Source organism: Streptopelia decaocto (genome assembly GCF_964273445.1).
Source record: "Streptopelia decaocto genome assembly, chromosome: 9".
Taxonomy (NCBI): Eukaryota; Metazoa; Chordata; class Aves; order Columbiformes; family Columbidae; genus Streptopelia; species Streptopelia decaocto.
The window spans coordinates 12,880,908-12,894,523 of NC_138664.1; the positions used below are offsets into that span (position 1 = coordinate 12,880,908).

At 40.6% G+C, this 13,616-nt stretch overlaps 1 protein-coding gene across 3 annotated transcripts in view; it reads right to left on the reverse strand.

Moving 5' to 3' along the window:
* The window catches only part of CTDSPL2 (CTD small phosphatase like 2), a 38,710-nt gene that overhangs the window by 3,412 nt on the left and 21,682 nt on the right, over positions 1-13,616 (reverse strand). For all 3 annotated transcript variants that reach the window (XM_082061458.1, XM_082061459.1, XM_082061460.1), the window contains 8 exons: positions 13,034-13,172; positions 10,808-10,957; positions 10,094-10,309; positions 9,034-9,112; positions 8,656-8,767; positions 7,710-7,796; positions 2,476-2,538; positions 2,302-2,381 (listed from right to left, as the gene is read on the reverse strand). In XM_082061458.1, coding sequence (XP_081917584.1) covers positions 2,302-2,381; positions 2,476-2,538; positions 7,710-7,796; positions 8,656-8,767; positions 9,034-9,112; positions 10,094-10,309; positions 10,808-10,957; positions 13,034-13,172 — 926 coding nt within the window. The remainder of the gene's footprint in view (positions 1-2,301; positions 2,382-2,475; positions 2,539-7,709; positions 7,797-8,655; positions 8,768-9,033; positions 9,113-10,093; positions 10,310-10,807; positions 10,958-13,033; positions 13,173-13,616) is intronic.

Below are 13,616 nucleotides of genomic sequence, written 5' to 3' on the forward strand. Positions count from 1 at the left end.
AAAGAACTGTCCCCTTTTTTCCCATTCACTTGTGAGCTTTTTACTGGTAAAATTACTAGTTACGGTGATTTGATATTAACCTAGTTCTGCAGGTGGTTGTTTGTATTTAAACAAAAAGCTCAGTTCAGATGTATCAAATATTTCTCAACATGCTCTGGCTTTCTAACCATTTTTGCAGCTGGATTGACAAAGGAACCCAAAATACTCAATGAATTTGCAAGGCCCCAAGATCAGAGATTAGTTCTGCACAGGAGCCAATTTGTTGGGGTTTATTATTCCTTTATTTTGTTTCAGCTGTTCCAGCACACAGCTCCCCATACCACTGCATGCTGGAACACAAAGTATTGCGAGAAATATTTTCTTTTTTATGTTACCTCTCTTTGCAATTAACCTATTTCACTTATTAGAACTTGAAAAAACCCTTGAGGCCAAAACATTCCATCAACTTCTTCCTTTCCAATTAGTCTACTCCCTTTTAATTTTTTACAGAAGAAATACATAGTAAATGGATGGATAGACTAAAAGGACTGGATTAAAAAATACCTGGAATAAACTGGAATTGCATGGGATATCAATGTAATACCAATTTAAAAATTAATTGTAAACCAGACAGATTTTTGGTTTTACAGAGCTGTATTACAATGCTGTTTTTAAGGCTGCTCATATTTCAAATGAAGTTTTTAGAAGCGGTACATAGTGTGCTTGATTTCCTAAAGGCCTTGAGTTCCTGATGTTGCTCTAGAGGGAAATAAGCTGACACCTGGGCAGCCAGCAAATGTGTGTGTGTGTGTATATATATACACACACATATACATATATATATATATGTGTGTGTGTGTGCATATCTATATCTCTATCTATATCTATGTATATATATGCACACACATATATATATGTGTGTGTGCATATATGTATACCTAGATCCCAAGTCCCCCATGCAGTGCTGACACGCCCCCCGTTGGGCTCCTGGCACAGTAACCCTGCCTCGCTGCCAGCGTTTCCACGGCATGTGAATCACAACCAAATTCATGCCTCACGTGCACCTTCCTGCGCATTCTCAGCACACTGTTTGTCTGCATGTTTTATTATCTTTCTCCTGTTCCTAACGCAGTTAAAACTGCAGCTCCAAATCAGACATATTAGGTTCTCGGAAGCAGGTTTTTAGTGCCAGGGGTGCACACTTGGCCTCATTCTCTGTGCATGCAAAGGCCTCGCTCACTCGTCTGTCCCGCTGGCTGTGCAGTTCAGCTCACTCGGCTATTCCAATGACCGAAAGCCTTTGCAAGTCTAGTTTTGTTGGCCTGTTCAAAACGCAGTGGGAAATGAGTTTACCAAAACCCAACTAGGATTCTGTTGCACATGCCACATTAGCAACAAGTAATACGATGACTGTTTCTGGATTAAACCCAGCAAACAGTTTATCTTTATGCTCTGAAGGAAAATGAGTTACAATGTGCCTAAGCTACCATGGGAAAACAATGGATGCGACTGCTGTCTCAGTCCAAATGGTAATTTTATTACAGGTGTAAAGAAAACTATGTTTTCACTGAAGAATATTACAACAAAATGAGGCAGAGAAGTGCTTTGCCAGTGGTGCCCCAGGTACAGAATTGTACAGGTCTGACTCTAACCAAGCCCAGGTGTTTCCTTCCCTTATGGACACCCTACGCGGGGTGAATCTCCTCTTTGGTTTCAGCTTTCCCATGTCACAGTTCACCTTCCGGATGAGAATAATGTAAAGAATCTCATCTGGCAGAATTTCTTTACGCCTTATGAACTGTTCTTGAGAAATGCCAGTCGCTTCCAAACAAAGCTCAGTATTAAACAATGAAAAACCAAAACAACTTTACTACAAACCCCACAAACAAGTTATTTTGAGATTGAATAAGAAATAAAAATATGCTGATTGTAAAGATAACTCTACAATTCCTAATTTATAAATAATAAATCAAGTTTAAATAGTTTAACAGTAATCTAATGCTCAGTTCCTTTGCTTTACCCGTAATGTAAATTCCAAAGCAGCTCAAACATGTTTGATGCCGTGAGCAAGAATAACGTGCTACAGAGAACAAACGGGATGATTTTGGGCACAGGGGCAATGTAAAGCTCGTGGGGTTTATCTGATCACCGAGGCAACAATTCAATCACTTAACTTTTATCTCACTCTTAGACCAGACAAAACCACAAAGATTCCGTTTAGAGAGACACGCTGCAGTAACAAACACTTCCTTTCATCACGTTTGTTAGGAAATACTAGTTAGTTTGCTTACAACAGGTATGTTCATAATTTTCCATTTTTACCTGACCAGTTTCTTTTTAGGGTCTAGTATGTTCAATAGCTTGTCTGCATACACCTTCTTAGAAGCAGTAAAAAGAATGATCTATGGATAAAAGGGGAAAAATAATTATTTTACAGGTAAGTATGTGAATATAGTTTAGAAGTGAGATTAAAAGGTAATGTCTAATTGTTTTTACCTCATAAATCTGAGACATACGTTCCAGGAATTCTCGGAAGAATGGCCTTAACCGGACATAAACCTGAAACAGAGATGGACTTTATTGAAGATTCAAAACACTGCAGCTATCACCTACACTACTAAGTATCAGTTTGGCAAGATTAGGTCAGAGTGAGCAGTATGAATAAATAGCAAATATTAACTTCCTACAGAATAATAACTCAGCTTAAACAATATTAAATTAGCTTGCAGCCTAAGCACCTGTAATTCAAAGTGCAAGATGATAAACACAGGCTTAACAATTTCACAGGAAAATCTGATGGAATTATAAATAATTTCAATTAAAATATAAAAAGTTGGACACTCTCTAAGGAAAAAATGAAACTGTGATACTGTGACTAAACATCTTGAATCAGCTTTCACCAGCTGGGTACCACCAGTTCAATTACTAGATAATGCGTGCAAGCACATAAACTAAATAATATTCTTAATAACCTTCTTCCACTAAGAATTACACATTGAATATGGGGCTGTCAGGAGCGATAAAAAGAAAAGGCTTCAGCTGTTTCCAAATTTCCATAAATTCAAATGCCAGCAGCACAGAACTGCACACATACATGAATTATTCTCTGCAAAATCTTGTAGACTCCTGAGAAGAGATCCCAAGTTAGGAGACTTCTGCATCTCTGCTTTAACTGCGAATACCTGACTGGGGTTTCAGCCGGCTGAGCCGCAGCTCGGGGTGCTGGCAGATGTGCGGGTACACAGCCAGCACTGTCCTGCTCCTGCGGCACCAGTTCCATTGGGACTGGGACGATGCTCTGCTGGGGGCTCTGGCACAGCCCTGAGCTGCTCCAAGCCCCAGCGGGGACAACAACGGCTCATGCTCTGCTCATCACCCTCTGGGGCAGAGATCGCCCACACTTGGAGTACACAGTTTGGAGGAAACAGTTACTAAAATATCCCAAAAGAGAAGGAAGCATACTGAACTTGTAATTTCAACCAAGGTAATTTCAGCTTCATCAATTTTTTTAACAGCCAGTTAGGAATAGGCTTAAATGCACCTTCAGATCACAGTAAATCTCCACAAAGGATCTGTATGATTGCACTGAATTGTATCAAATTTCTGTGTGGACCAAGGAGAAAGAAAAGGGGGATAGTTTAGTTTTGTTAACACATGCTGCAATAGATCTTAGTCATTTAAAGGAAGCACATATTTCTAAATGAAAGCGAATTTCATGATTTAGCTAAAAATTTGGTAAAGCGTCTATTTGTTTCTATCCTAAAGTGTCTGAAGTTCTGAATGTAGTTTGCAGAGGTACTACAGTAATGCTTTAGTTTTCTTTTTTTCCGTCTGCACTAGGAATAGTCACAAAAAGCAGAGAATCTGGGAACAGGATCTCTGGTTCTGGTGTATGAAGGCCCGTTCCTTGACCACACAGACAATATGCATTTCCCTTCTCATTCTGGCAAATCCAGGATCAAATCAGCTACCGAGAATGGTGTGGAGAGGCTGCAGCCAGGCACTAAATAACATGCAAGTTGCTGTAAATTCAGCGCAAAGCGCTCGCTCAGTATGTAGCAAGCACACGATGTGACCAGCAAACCTCCCTCCTTGGAACCCAGAGATTAAGGGGAGGTGAGTTTTTCTTTGCAGATGCCAAAAGGATTATTCTGTTTGTAGCATTTTTCCTGAGTAAATATTTACTTTATTGCAACCTAAATCTTTCTCTTCAAAACTAAAAAGTCATAGAAAGGATTTGAGTGTTTTCACTGCACACAAGATTAAGAGTTGCTAATAATGGTATGTGAAGAGGATGTTATTCGGTTCTAAGGTTTCTTCCAGAGCTTGATTTCAAATGAACAAGCCTATTCTCTGTTACGGAAGAAATACAGATGTTATTTCAGAAACAGCCTCTTCAACATGTCTCCTACAAACTCCCCTGGCAACCAAAGCAGTAAGATATCTGTTGATATTTCAGCTGCCACTGATATAAATAAAGCTGTTTTCTATATAATTTATTGTTCCTTTTAAATCTGAATTGAATTATATTGGTCACAATGGCCAGTTAAAATAATTTTAGAAATCATTCAATTAAATCAGAGAACAGTTCTGGTTGCTCGGGTTCCTCACGTGTGCACGCCCTGTGGGGTTTATTTTTCAGTTTGTTTAGCCTGTGGGTAATTGCAGCATCTTTGTAATGTGGTCTGTTTTAGGTTACTGCCAGGCAGTGATAAGTGTGTATCTATCTTAATACAATATCTATTTTAATATCAATCTTTCTCTAAGAAGTTCACATGTGAATGTAAAGAAGAAATCCAGGGAAAATAATTTCTCTGTTGAATATGTGTTTCTAATCACAGCTTATATGCACGCACATAAAATTTAACAATAACATCAATAGCAGATTCACTGGTTTGCTTTTACTGGTTTGTGACATTCTGGCATAACATAAAACAACCACACCATTACACACAGCTCCGAGGAGCTGACACAGAACCCCAGGTAACCAAAGAGAAGAATTAAGTAACCAAAGGAGAACAAAACACACCCATCACTCTGGTGAGCAGATCTAATGTGACAGATAATTTTTGAAAATACAGATAGAAGTCTAATAATAATTTTCTCCATTTTTAATTCCTGAAAGTTTGTCAGAGATCCATCCTCATAAGTGCATAACATATATAAAAAGCCCCTCAAAGGTTTTTGGTGTTTTGTTTGTTTGCTTTTCCCCATCCAAATGACCATCATATTCCATTGTTTCAATGGCAACAAAACCTAAATGTGCAAAATCAAAATTGTCATTCAATGCCTTCCTCGTTCTCAATACAAAAGACTTTAATTCTTTGAAGGTGAAATTGGAAGGAAAGATTATTCCTTTCATGCATTAAAAAACCCCAAAGATGTGTGTTCCACTTGGTGTCCCAGTCTCTGGAATGCCAATAAGGAATTCCGGTATACCTGTGATGTGTCTCTATCGCTCAGGATTTGCCATCATTTCACCAGGTGAACACCAGAGAGGGCTCGGTTCACCAGCCATGTGAAGCTGCACTTACCACTGCAGCACAGCAGGAGCCCCACTGGCCCCACACAGCCGGGCACCCGCTGGACCCTGGGGATGCCAGAGCAGCGCCAGAGCAGCACGAGAGCCACGGGACCACTCCCGCTCCTCCCTGAGCCCGGCAGGCTCTGCCGCAGGGCCCGAGGGCATGTGCAGCTGCCTCCCTTCAGCCTGCCCCACACACTGCAGGCCTGGCTGCAGCCTGGGCTTGCCAGCTAAACAAGCCCAGCTCATTTCCCACTGAACCATGTCTTAAGTGATTCAAGATGAAGATCATCTCCTAACCAGACAGAGCTGCTTCAAGTGCAGCCAGTCGTGGCTCTTCAAGGGCAGAATTGGAATTCGAGAGGTTCTGCTGAACTAAAACTGTCTTCCCAACCTAAGACCAGATTTTTCTGGACGCTGCCTGAGATACACGACGGCTTCCTGGCTTTCAGATCCAAAGCTGGATGGCTTTTCTGTTACTGCCGAGGAACAGACAGAGGGGAGCTGGTTAAAAGGGAAAGCCAGAATTCACAAGTATTGTTTATTTCATCCCACTGCCGTAACAAAGTAAAGCACCTAGGTCTTCATCGGTGACAGCAAGACAGAATACATGGAACACTACGCTCCATCACCTACAACTGACCGATGGAGCTCCAGAACATCTTTCAAGGATCACAAAGACCAAAGGGAATTATTCTGTGATAGATCCATAAAGATGCATTTCCACTGAAGAACTGAGCAAAATGGAATATAGTGATCAGGAGAGTGTGCTCAGAGGCAGTGGCTGACCTTCTCAAGGCTGTAAGAAGCTGCTCCTTGGCAAAACCAGCCCAGACTACAGAGAGAGCTACGAGAAAACTCAGCCAGGACCCACATAGTAACTGTACAATGCCATTAAATAAAGCTTTAGAAATCTTGTAAGTCACTTTTTCCATTGACTTCCATTTCCTAAAGACCAAATCCCAGATAGATCTCAGCATAAACACGCAATCACTAAAAGGACCACAGTTATAGACAGAAAATACTCAAACCATACTGTAATCTTGTAAGAGAAGAAAGGAAAAAAAAATGAAGTTTTCATCTTCCTGATTCTGTTAGCAGTGTCAAGAACCTTCAAAGAACTAATTCTAAGGCTCCTTCCAAGTTCAGCCTGGGTGACACTGTGCATGGCCATCACCAAATAAGAGATTAGATAACCCATGTTTAAAAATTATTTCAGCTTTTGCGATGCTAAGGGTTTTTATATGCAACAGTGAAGAAAAACATCTTTTAAATCAGGAAAAGTACCTGGACAAGTGGCCTTTTAAGGTGCCTGATGAGTGGCTCATTCTCCAAAGATACTACAGTGAGGTCCGATATGGTGCGAACTACATGGTGAGGAAGCTGCACTTCCAGGTACATCACACCAAAGGACCTGGGAACAACAGCCTGTGTCAGTGCAGCTTCTTGGCTAGTTGCAGGAAGAGAGTTCCTCCTTCCCACGCTTGCTCCTCTATGCTATGTCAAGATAAAACACACACAACTAACACCACCTCCTAAAGCAGAACAAAAACCTAAATTCAGCAGTCTCCACGAGACAATCAAAAATCACTCTAAGTACCCAGCAAACTCTCTCTGGGAGTGAAGAGGCAGAATGGGCACTGGCAAAGTGCACGGTAAGGCTAAGGATCGAGACAGTACTGGTCACCGCCAGGCTCTGAAGACGTCTGCTGGGTGGAGAGGAGCGATCGGCCAGCACGGACTGGCTTTCCCTGTGAGGGAAGGAGTGATCAGCATGGACTGGCTTTCCCCGCGAGGGAAGGAGCGATCAGCATGGACTGGTTTTCCCTGCGAGGGAAGGAAGGGAAGGAAGTGAAAGTCGGTGAGAAGCTGCCCCTGGGCAATGATCCAGCTGAACTCCAGGCGCCACGAGAACGGCTGCTGGCAGATCGCTGTGACAAGGACGGCTCCCGCGCTTGCAGCAGTGAGGTTTGCGACCGGAGCCAGTGACTGACCCCACCATATCGCAGTGGCAACGAACAGGATCTCTAACACAGGACAACCCACTGTGCACAGTGTGACACCTGCAGGTTATCGCCCAGGCAGCTGTGAAATGCCAGGCAGCTGCTTATCTCTCTTTAAACAAGATGATAACAAATATGTGCAGCAAGAATTCATACATTAAACAAAATTAAAAGGTACATATTTTTCTGTGCACACTAGTTACCTGGTAAATGACATCTTGAAAAAGAACTGGAAAAGTGAGTGCAGCATCTTCTAGTTCATTTAGACTACAGTGCACTAGTGTTTCATCCTAGAAAAAAAATTAGAGATGGTATAAAAGAAAGAGAAGATTGTGAAAATAATGTTGAAAATAGAAGTAGCTTTCTGGATTTTTATGCTCATTTTAACATAGATTTGTTTAGTCAGGAAGATTTGTTTTAGTGCAAGTGCTGTCAAGATTGAAAAAGAATTCTTAGAATGAGTTATGCATTTCATTATTCTTGCAGTTTTCAAAATATTTCATTTAGAATTGTGTGCTAGGGGTATCATTATAAGAAGATATTTTAATTTTTTAGGCTATCCTGTCATTCAGTTCCAACACTCTATCCATTCACGCGACCACTAGAGGACACACCAATCGATTCTGTTCATGATAAAGTACTGTTCCTGACTTCATTAACAGGGTCTGAAGCAACTTTCAAAACTGAGAGACTAAAATAAATTATTATAAAGACAAATATATTTTCTATTAATATTTTGAAAAGCGGATTTGTGCCCTCTAAGAATAAGAATTTTCTAAGAATTAAAAGATTCTTGATCAGTCTTGATGCAAGACATATGAAGATGAATTTTCCTATTTATTACATGTTATTTTTCCCACATTTTATGAAAGCTTTATGAGGACAGACAACTCTTTGTTTGAGACAACGAAAAGTGTAATGCCTTTTTTTTTAAACAGGATGTTAAGTATTCAACAAATATAGCAAGCATTCTGTTCTTGCCACTATTATTTTTTTAAATGTAGACTACAACTAAAAATACTAAAAATTGGTTAACAGACAACAAGACCTTTTTGTTTAAAGCAAACATTACTAATTTCAGCCACAAACAAAATAAATGAAATGCTACATAACCCTTGCATTTAGTTATGTGTTTATAAAGGTATTTACCAAGTCTAGAACTAATGAGAATTCTGGTGTGCTTCTTGTTTTCAGTGGAAGAGCTGGCTTCCTGTTAAGCTGTTCGTCTGTTAGTGGTGGAACATGTTTGATGAAATAATATCTGAAAAGAATACAGATTTTGCTATAGAAATGCATATACATTATTTAACTGGCAATGTTGTAGTTCAATTTAATATTTCAAATATTTAAGGCTGCACAAGAAATAAGTATTTTAAATTGAAAAAAACCCACATCAATATACACTTTTTTTTTTAAGTTAACAGCATTTGGAATTCATTATCATAATATAAAACTGTTCCAACTTAAATGTCTTAATCCAATACCCAAAATTATAAATAAATTTTCAATACAAACATTAGCACTTACGGATCAAAGACTTCCCAGTCTTCTTCATAGGTGGCTTCTGCATGGGCTGATGAGTAGCCACTGTCTGGAGATACTGGTGCTAAAATTCAACGAAAATTGACCAAAACAAAAAAATAAAACAAAAACCCACAAGAGCTAGTTTTATTAGTGCAGTTTTTAAAAGTGAAAATTTGCACTTGATACCCGAGTGCCTCAAACAACAGTGCAAACAAACCTCCCTTCAGCCCAGCCCTGAGTTCCCCTGTGTCACTCTGCGCAGCCTGGCAGCAGCCAGCCCAGCACCCCGTGTCATGGCACCCACAGAACAGCACGGCGTGGCCGAGCAGCAGTGCCTGCGTGACACAGCATGGCATCCATACAGCCCTAGGGGGATGGACTGGATGCACGTTCCAGGGGTTTGCAGTGACCGAGGGGCCCTTCTGACACCAGAACGTTCCAGAAGGTCTGGAGCAGACCTGCGGTCACCTCCACGGCCAGGAGATCTCAGACCCCCAGCACCACTCACAGAATGTCCTGGGAGGATTCAGAGCACCGGTAAGAATTTGATGCTGCCCATCCACAGAGAGGAGAAGCTGAATGTTGTGGATACAATTTTTGTCAAAAAATATGTATGATGAGTCTTTTGGAGGATATGTGGAAAATCAATGTAGGATCCGTATGTTTCTGACTCACTTCACAATGTTGTTCTAACGTAAGATATTGAAATGGTGCACATTTCTCTTTGTGATCTGCAAGTCTAGTATGGCCATTTTTAATATGGGGGGGGGTGGACAAGGTTCAATATTAATAAAAATTTGTCTGGAATCTTTGTTTTCATTTGAAGAAATATTACGAGGTCAACTGAGTTATACTGGGAATAGACGAGATTTGCCAAAATTGTGTCTTTGGTGCATAAAACACGTTTGTCTATTGAACACAAAAGTCACTATTAATACTGTTTGCATGCCCCAAGAAAAGATGAAATATTAACTTGCACAAAATTCAGGTGCTAGGATTTCCCTAAGAGTATAGATCACAGACACCTCCACTACTCGAGTCCTAGCAAGCCCACGTTTCTTACCTGTGAGCGGTGGCAGGTCCCGATCAGTTGTTTCCTCCACCTCTTCCAGGCCGTTGTTGACAGCGGATCTGAGCTGCACTGCCTGGCTGCTGTACGCTGCTCCGTTGGTCGATGTTGCAGTACTTGTAGTGATCTCATCTACCTGCTCCATGTCAAGCTGTTTGACTATTTCTTCAGCTTCAACAGCTTGGCCTGGAGAATCTGAGCCCGATGTTCCTGCAGGAAGATTTCAGTGCACTCATAGCCAGGACCCTTCAGCTGAGTTCCCCAGCAGAATGCTGGTCATCATTATTAACCACACACAAAAGTTTCAGAGTAATTGAAGATGGCTGTGTTTGATTCAAGTTACAAAAATAAGAACCAAAATGAAGACCATGACAAATGTCTTTATGTTTGGCACAAGGAACTTAATATATTTTTTTCCTTTTTTTTTTTTTTTTTTTTTTTTTTTTTTTTTTAATAAAAGGTACACCACTAGCTATTTACACTAGCTATTTACAATAGCTATCACTAGCTATTTCTGATGCTAGTGAAAACACTGCTTCTTTTATTAATGATCAACCCTTCCAAGTATTAAGGAGGCCTTTTATTTGGTAGTAGTTACTCTTGATCTTGGTCTGTGTATCACCACTCAAAACAGCTTTTTCTTAGAAACAAGCAAACCAACCTATCATTCTTAGCTTTAGCAGTACTAGCTTTTAAAATAATACTTACCATTTTTATTTGCTGGTGAAAAAAAATTGAAAACAGGAGAAAATATGGTTCCCAGTAAGGTAGTACGTGGGGGGCTGCCAGTGGTAGGATTATCTTCTAATTTTCCATTTTGCTTTACATGTTGGTTTGCCATTTCATAAGTTCCAGCTTCTGCAAAAAGAAAAAAAGGTTAGGAAGTATAATACCATGCTTCTCCTTTTCAGTTACATCCTCTCATTGTCATTATTTTCATTATAGGAAAGATCACTCTTGCTCATGGTTCAATTTAGTTGACAAAAAAAATAGCATAAGTATTTAATTTATTTTAAAAAGCTAGCAATTTAGTATTGCCATAAAAACAAAATGCCAATTTTTAACGCCATCTTAAGGTTAACACTTCAAATTAGGAAGCCCTCATTGTTTATAAAAGTATGCTCTAGATTAACAAACAATAGAAGTTTCAGTCCTTTCAATGGGCTTGCCAACAGAAGACAGAGGTGGGGATGCTGTGCACCTCTCCCAACAGTCAATGTCAGTAGCAGGGGGACTCCACTAGATGGAAACAAGAGCAAGTGTCAGAGCAGCTCCAGTGCCTGAACCTTCACTCTTCACCAGATCGAGCTCATAGTTTATTCTCCACATATCCACACACAGTTATGCACAGACACAGTTATGAAGTCAAATAATTTTTAGTTATCATAGGTAAAAAGGACATGAAATTAAATAAATCTCCACATTATAAAACATTAACACATAACAATTAAGGTTTTCTATAAAATTGCATGCAAAGTACATCCTAGAACTAAAACTTGCCATCTCATGGCTGAGATCCAAGACATGGTTCTGAGGCTGAAATGCACGAGAAGATCTTGAGTTCCCAGTGAGGAGGCTGGGCAGTGTGTGTCCATCCGGAATGCATGCTGCGCACACGCACCGAGCAGTGCTCTGGCAGCTCAGCTGGACAAGCCCTTCGCACTGCTAGCACTTCTGTGAAGAATGCAGGGTGTGCCGGCTGCACCTCAGCGCCTTCGCTAATACAGAATACCTCAACCCAGAACTTGGTGTGATGGTCACACGGGTTCAGTGTGCTCTACATGCACAGGATCTCCAGATGCCAGATATAAGTCAATAGTTTCTCTCTCATCTTTGAGCATTGTATGTGTGCATCACACTGTCAGTGGGTGCGTCTCTATTACCTCTCCAGGAGAGAAAACAATAACAGCAAACACTAGGAAAGGGGTTCCTCCTAAAGCCATGTGTGACACAGACACCTGACGGCGACCAAGCAGTGATCCTCTCACACTGTGGCCATCGCTCAAGTCACTCACTTGGAGCTCTGTCCTTTACTTAGATACCGATGTTGCAAACCTTGTTGGACTATGAGATCTCTGAGCCCTCTGCCTTGCTGACCAACCTAGCAGAAACCAGATGATGGATTCCAGAGTCACTGGGGGAACGGGGAATGAAGGAACACTGACAGGCAGCACAATCACCTAAGTCCTGTTTCCTTACAAGAGAAGTCCAGAAAAATGGGGGCTTAAGTCATATTTAGAACCACAGCTGATACTCTAAATTAATTGACCACTTTATCATGTCAGTATTAGAGATATTCAAAAAGAAACAGTTTTCACAGGGAGGTGGTCAGACGCTGGAACGGGGTTGTAGAATCTCCATCCTTAAAGATACTCAAAACTTGCCAAGGCTGGAGCAGCCTGATCTAACTGCACAGCCAGGTCTGGCTTCCAGCTGGATCCCCACTCACTGGGGAACAGGCGACCGGCCAGGTCTCCTCCTATGATACTATCACAGAAACCTGCCTATGTGTTTGACAAGTGCTTTCAATATCTAAGGACATCTGGTTACTTCCACAAAGGTCATGAGTTGGGAAGTCACATTTCACTATTTTTTTGTGAGGAAAGGAGAAAAGAGCTAAATCAAATAATTATCCTTGGCTTTTTAGGATAATAAAAAGAAAGTTAAATCAGTTCCAAAATAGCTGGTCATGATCACATTTCCAACTTGCTCTTACAAAGACCCAGTGGATATGTGTCTGAGAAGTAATGTAACTGTTGCTTCAGTCTTAGAAATCTTGTTTTGCTGCTATTAGCTCAGCCTTGTTCTTTCTGAAGTCAATCACAAACCCCTTCACAGTCTCCACCAATGAAGAATGTCCTGTACCAGTTAACAGCAGTAAGACCTCTCAATCACCACCTGCTGCAACGACATACGATTAGCATATTTACAAACCTCCATTCATCTGATTTTTCCGCCGTACTCGAGAGATCTGTTTATTAGGCTTTTCTCTTGTTTGAGGTGTGGATGTAATCAAGTTGTTATCTATATCCCGTTCAATTCTACTTCGCTTTGCAGGATTTTCTCTTTCTTCCTTAAAACAGGAAAAGGGGAAAAAAGAAACATACTGAAGAGTGCCTCTTTTCTCCATGGAACACTACCAGCAAATGTTAGCTGTTAGGGAAAGTTTCACAAAAGATCCATTTATTGTTCTGCTTCCAGGTGCGGAATATGCAACTTGTAGCTGGCCAGCTGGAATTTTAAACTCATTTAAACTGACACAACTCAAGGTAAATAGCAAAGCATTAGGAAGAAAACTGTACTTGGAACTTCTGTAGTGGAAAAACTGCCTTTAAGTACTATTTCACTAGATAGCCCATTTATAAATATTTAAGTGCTATGGAGTTGGGGAAAGGGAGAGACAATTATCTGAAATGTGATTTCTCTGCCTGTTAAATATACAGGATGTAAACTGTACAACAATACTCAGTATGAAACTCTGCACCCTGCTCCCTACATAAAGTGGCTTGTTAAACTG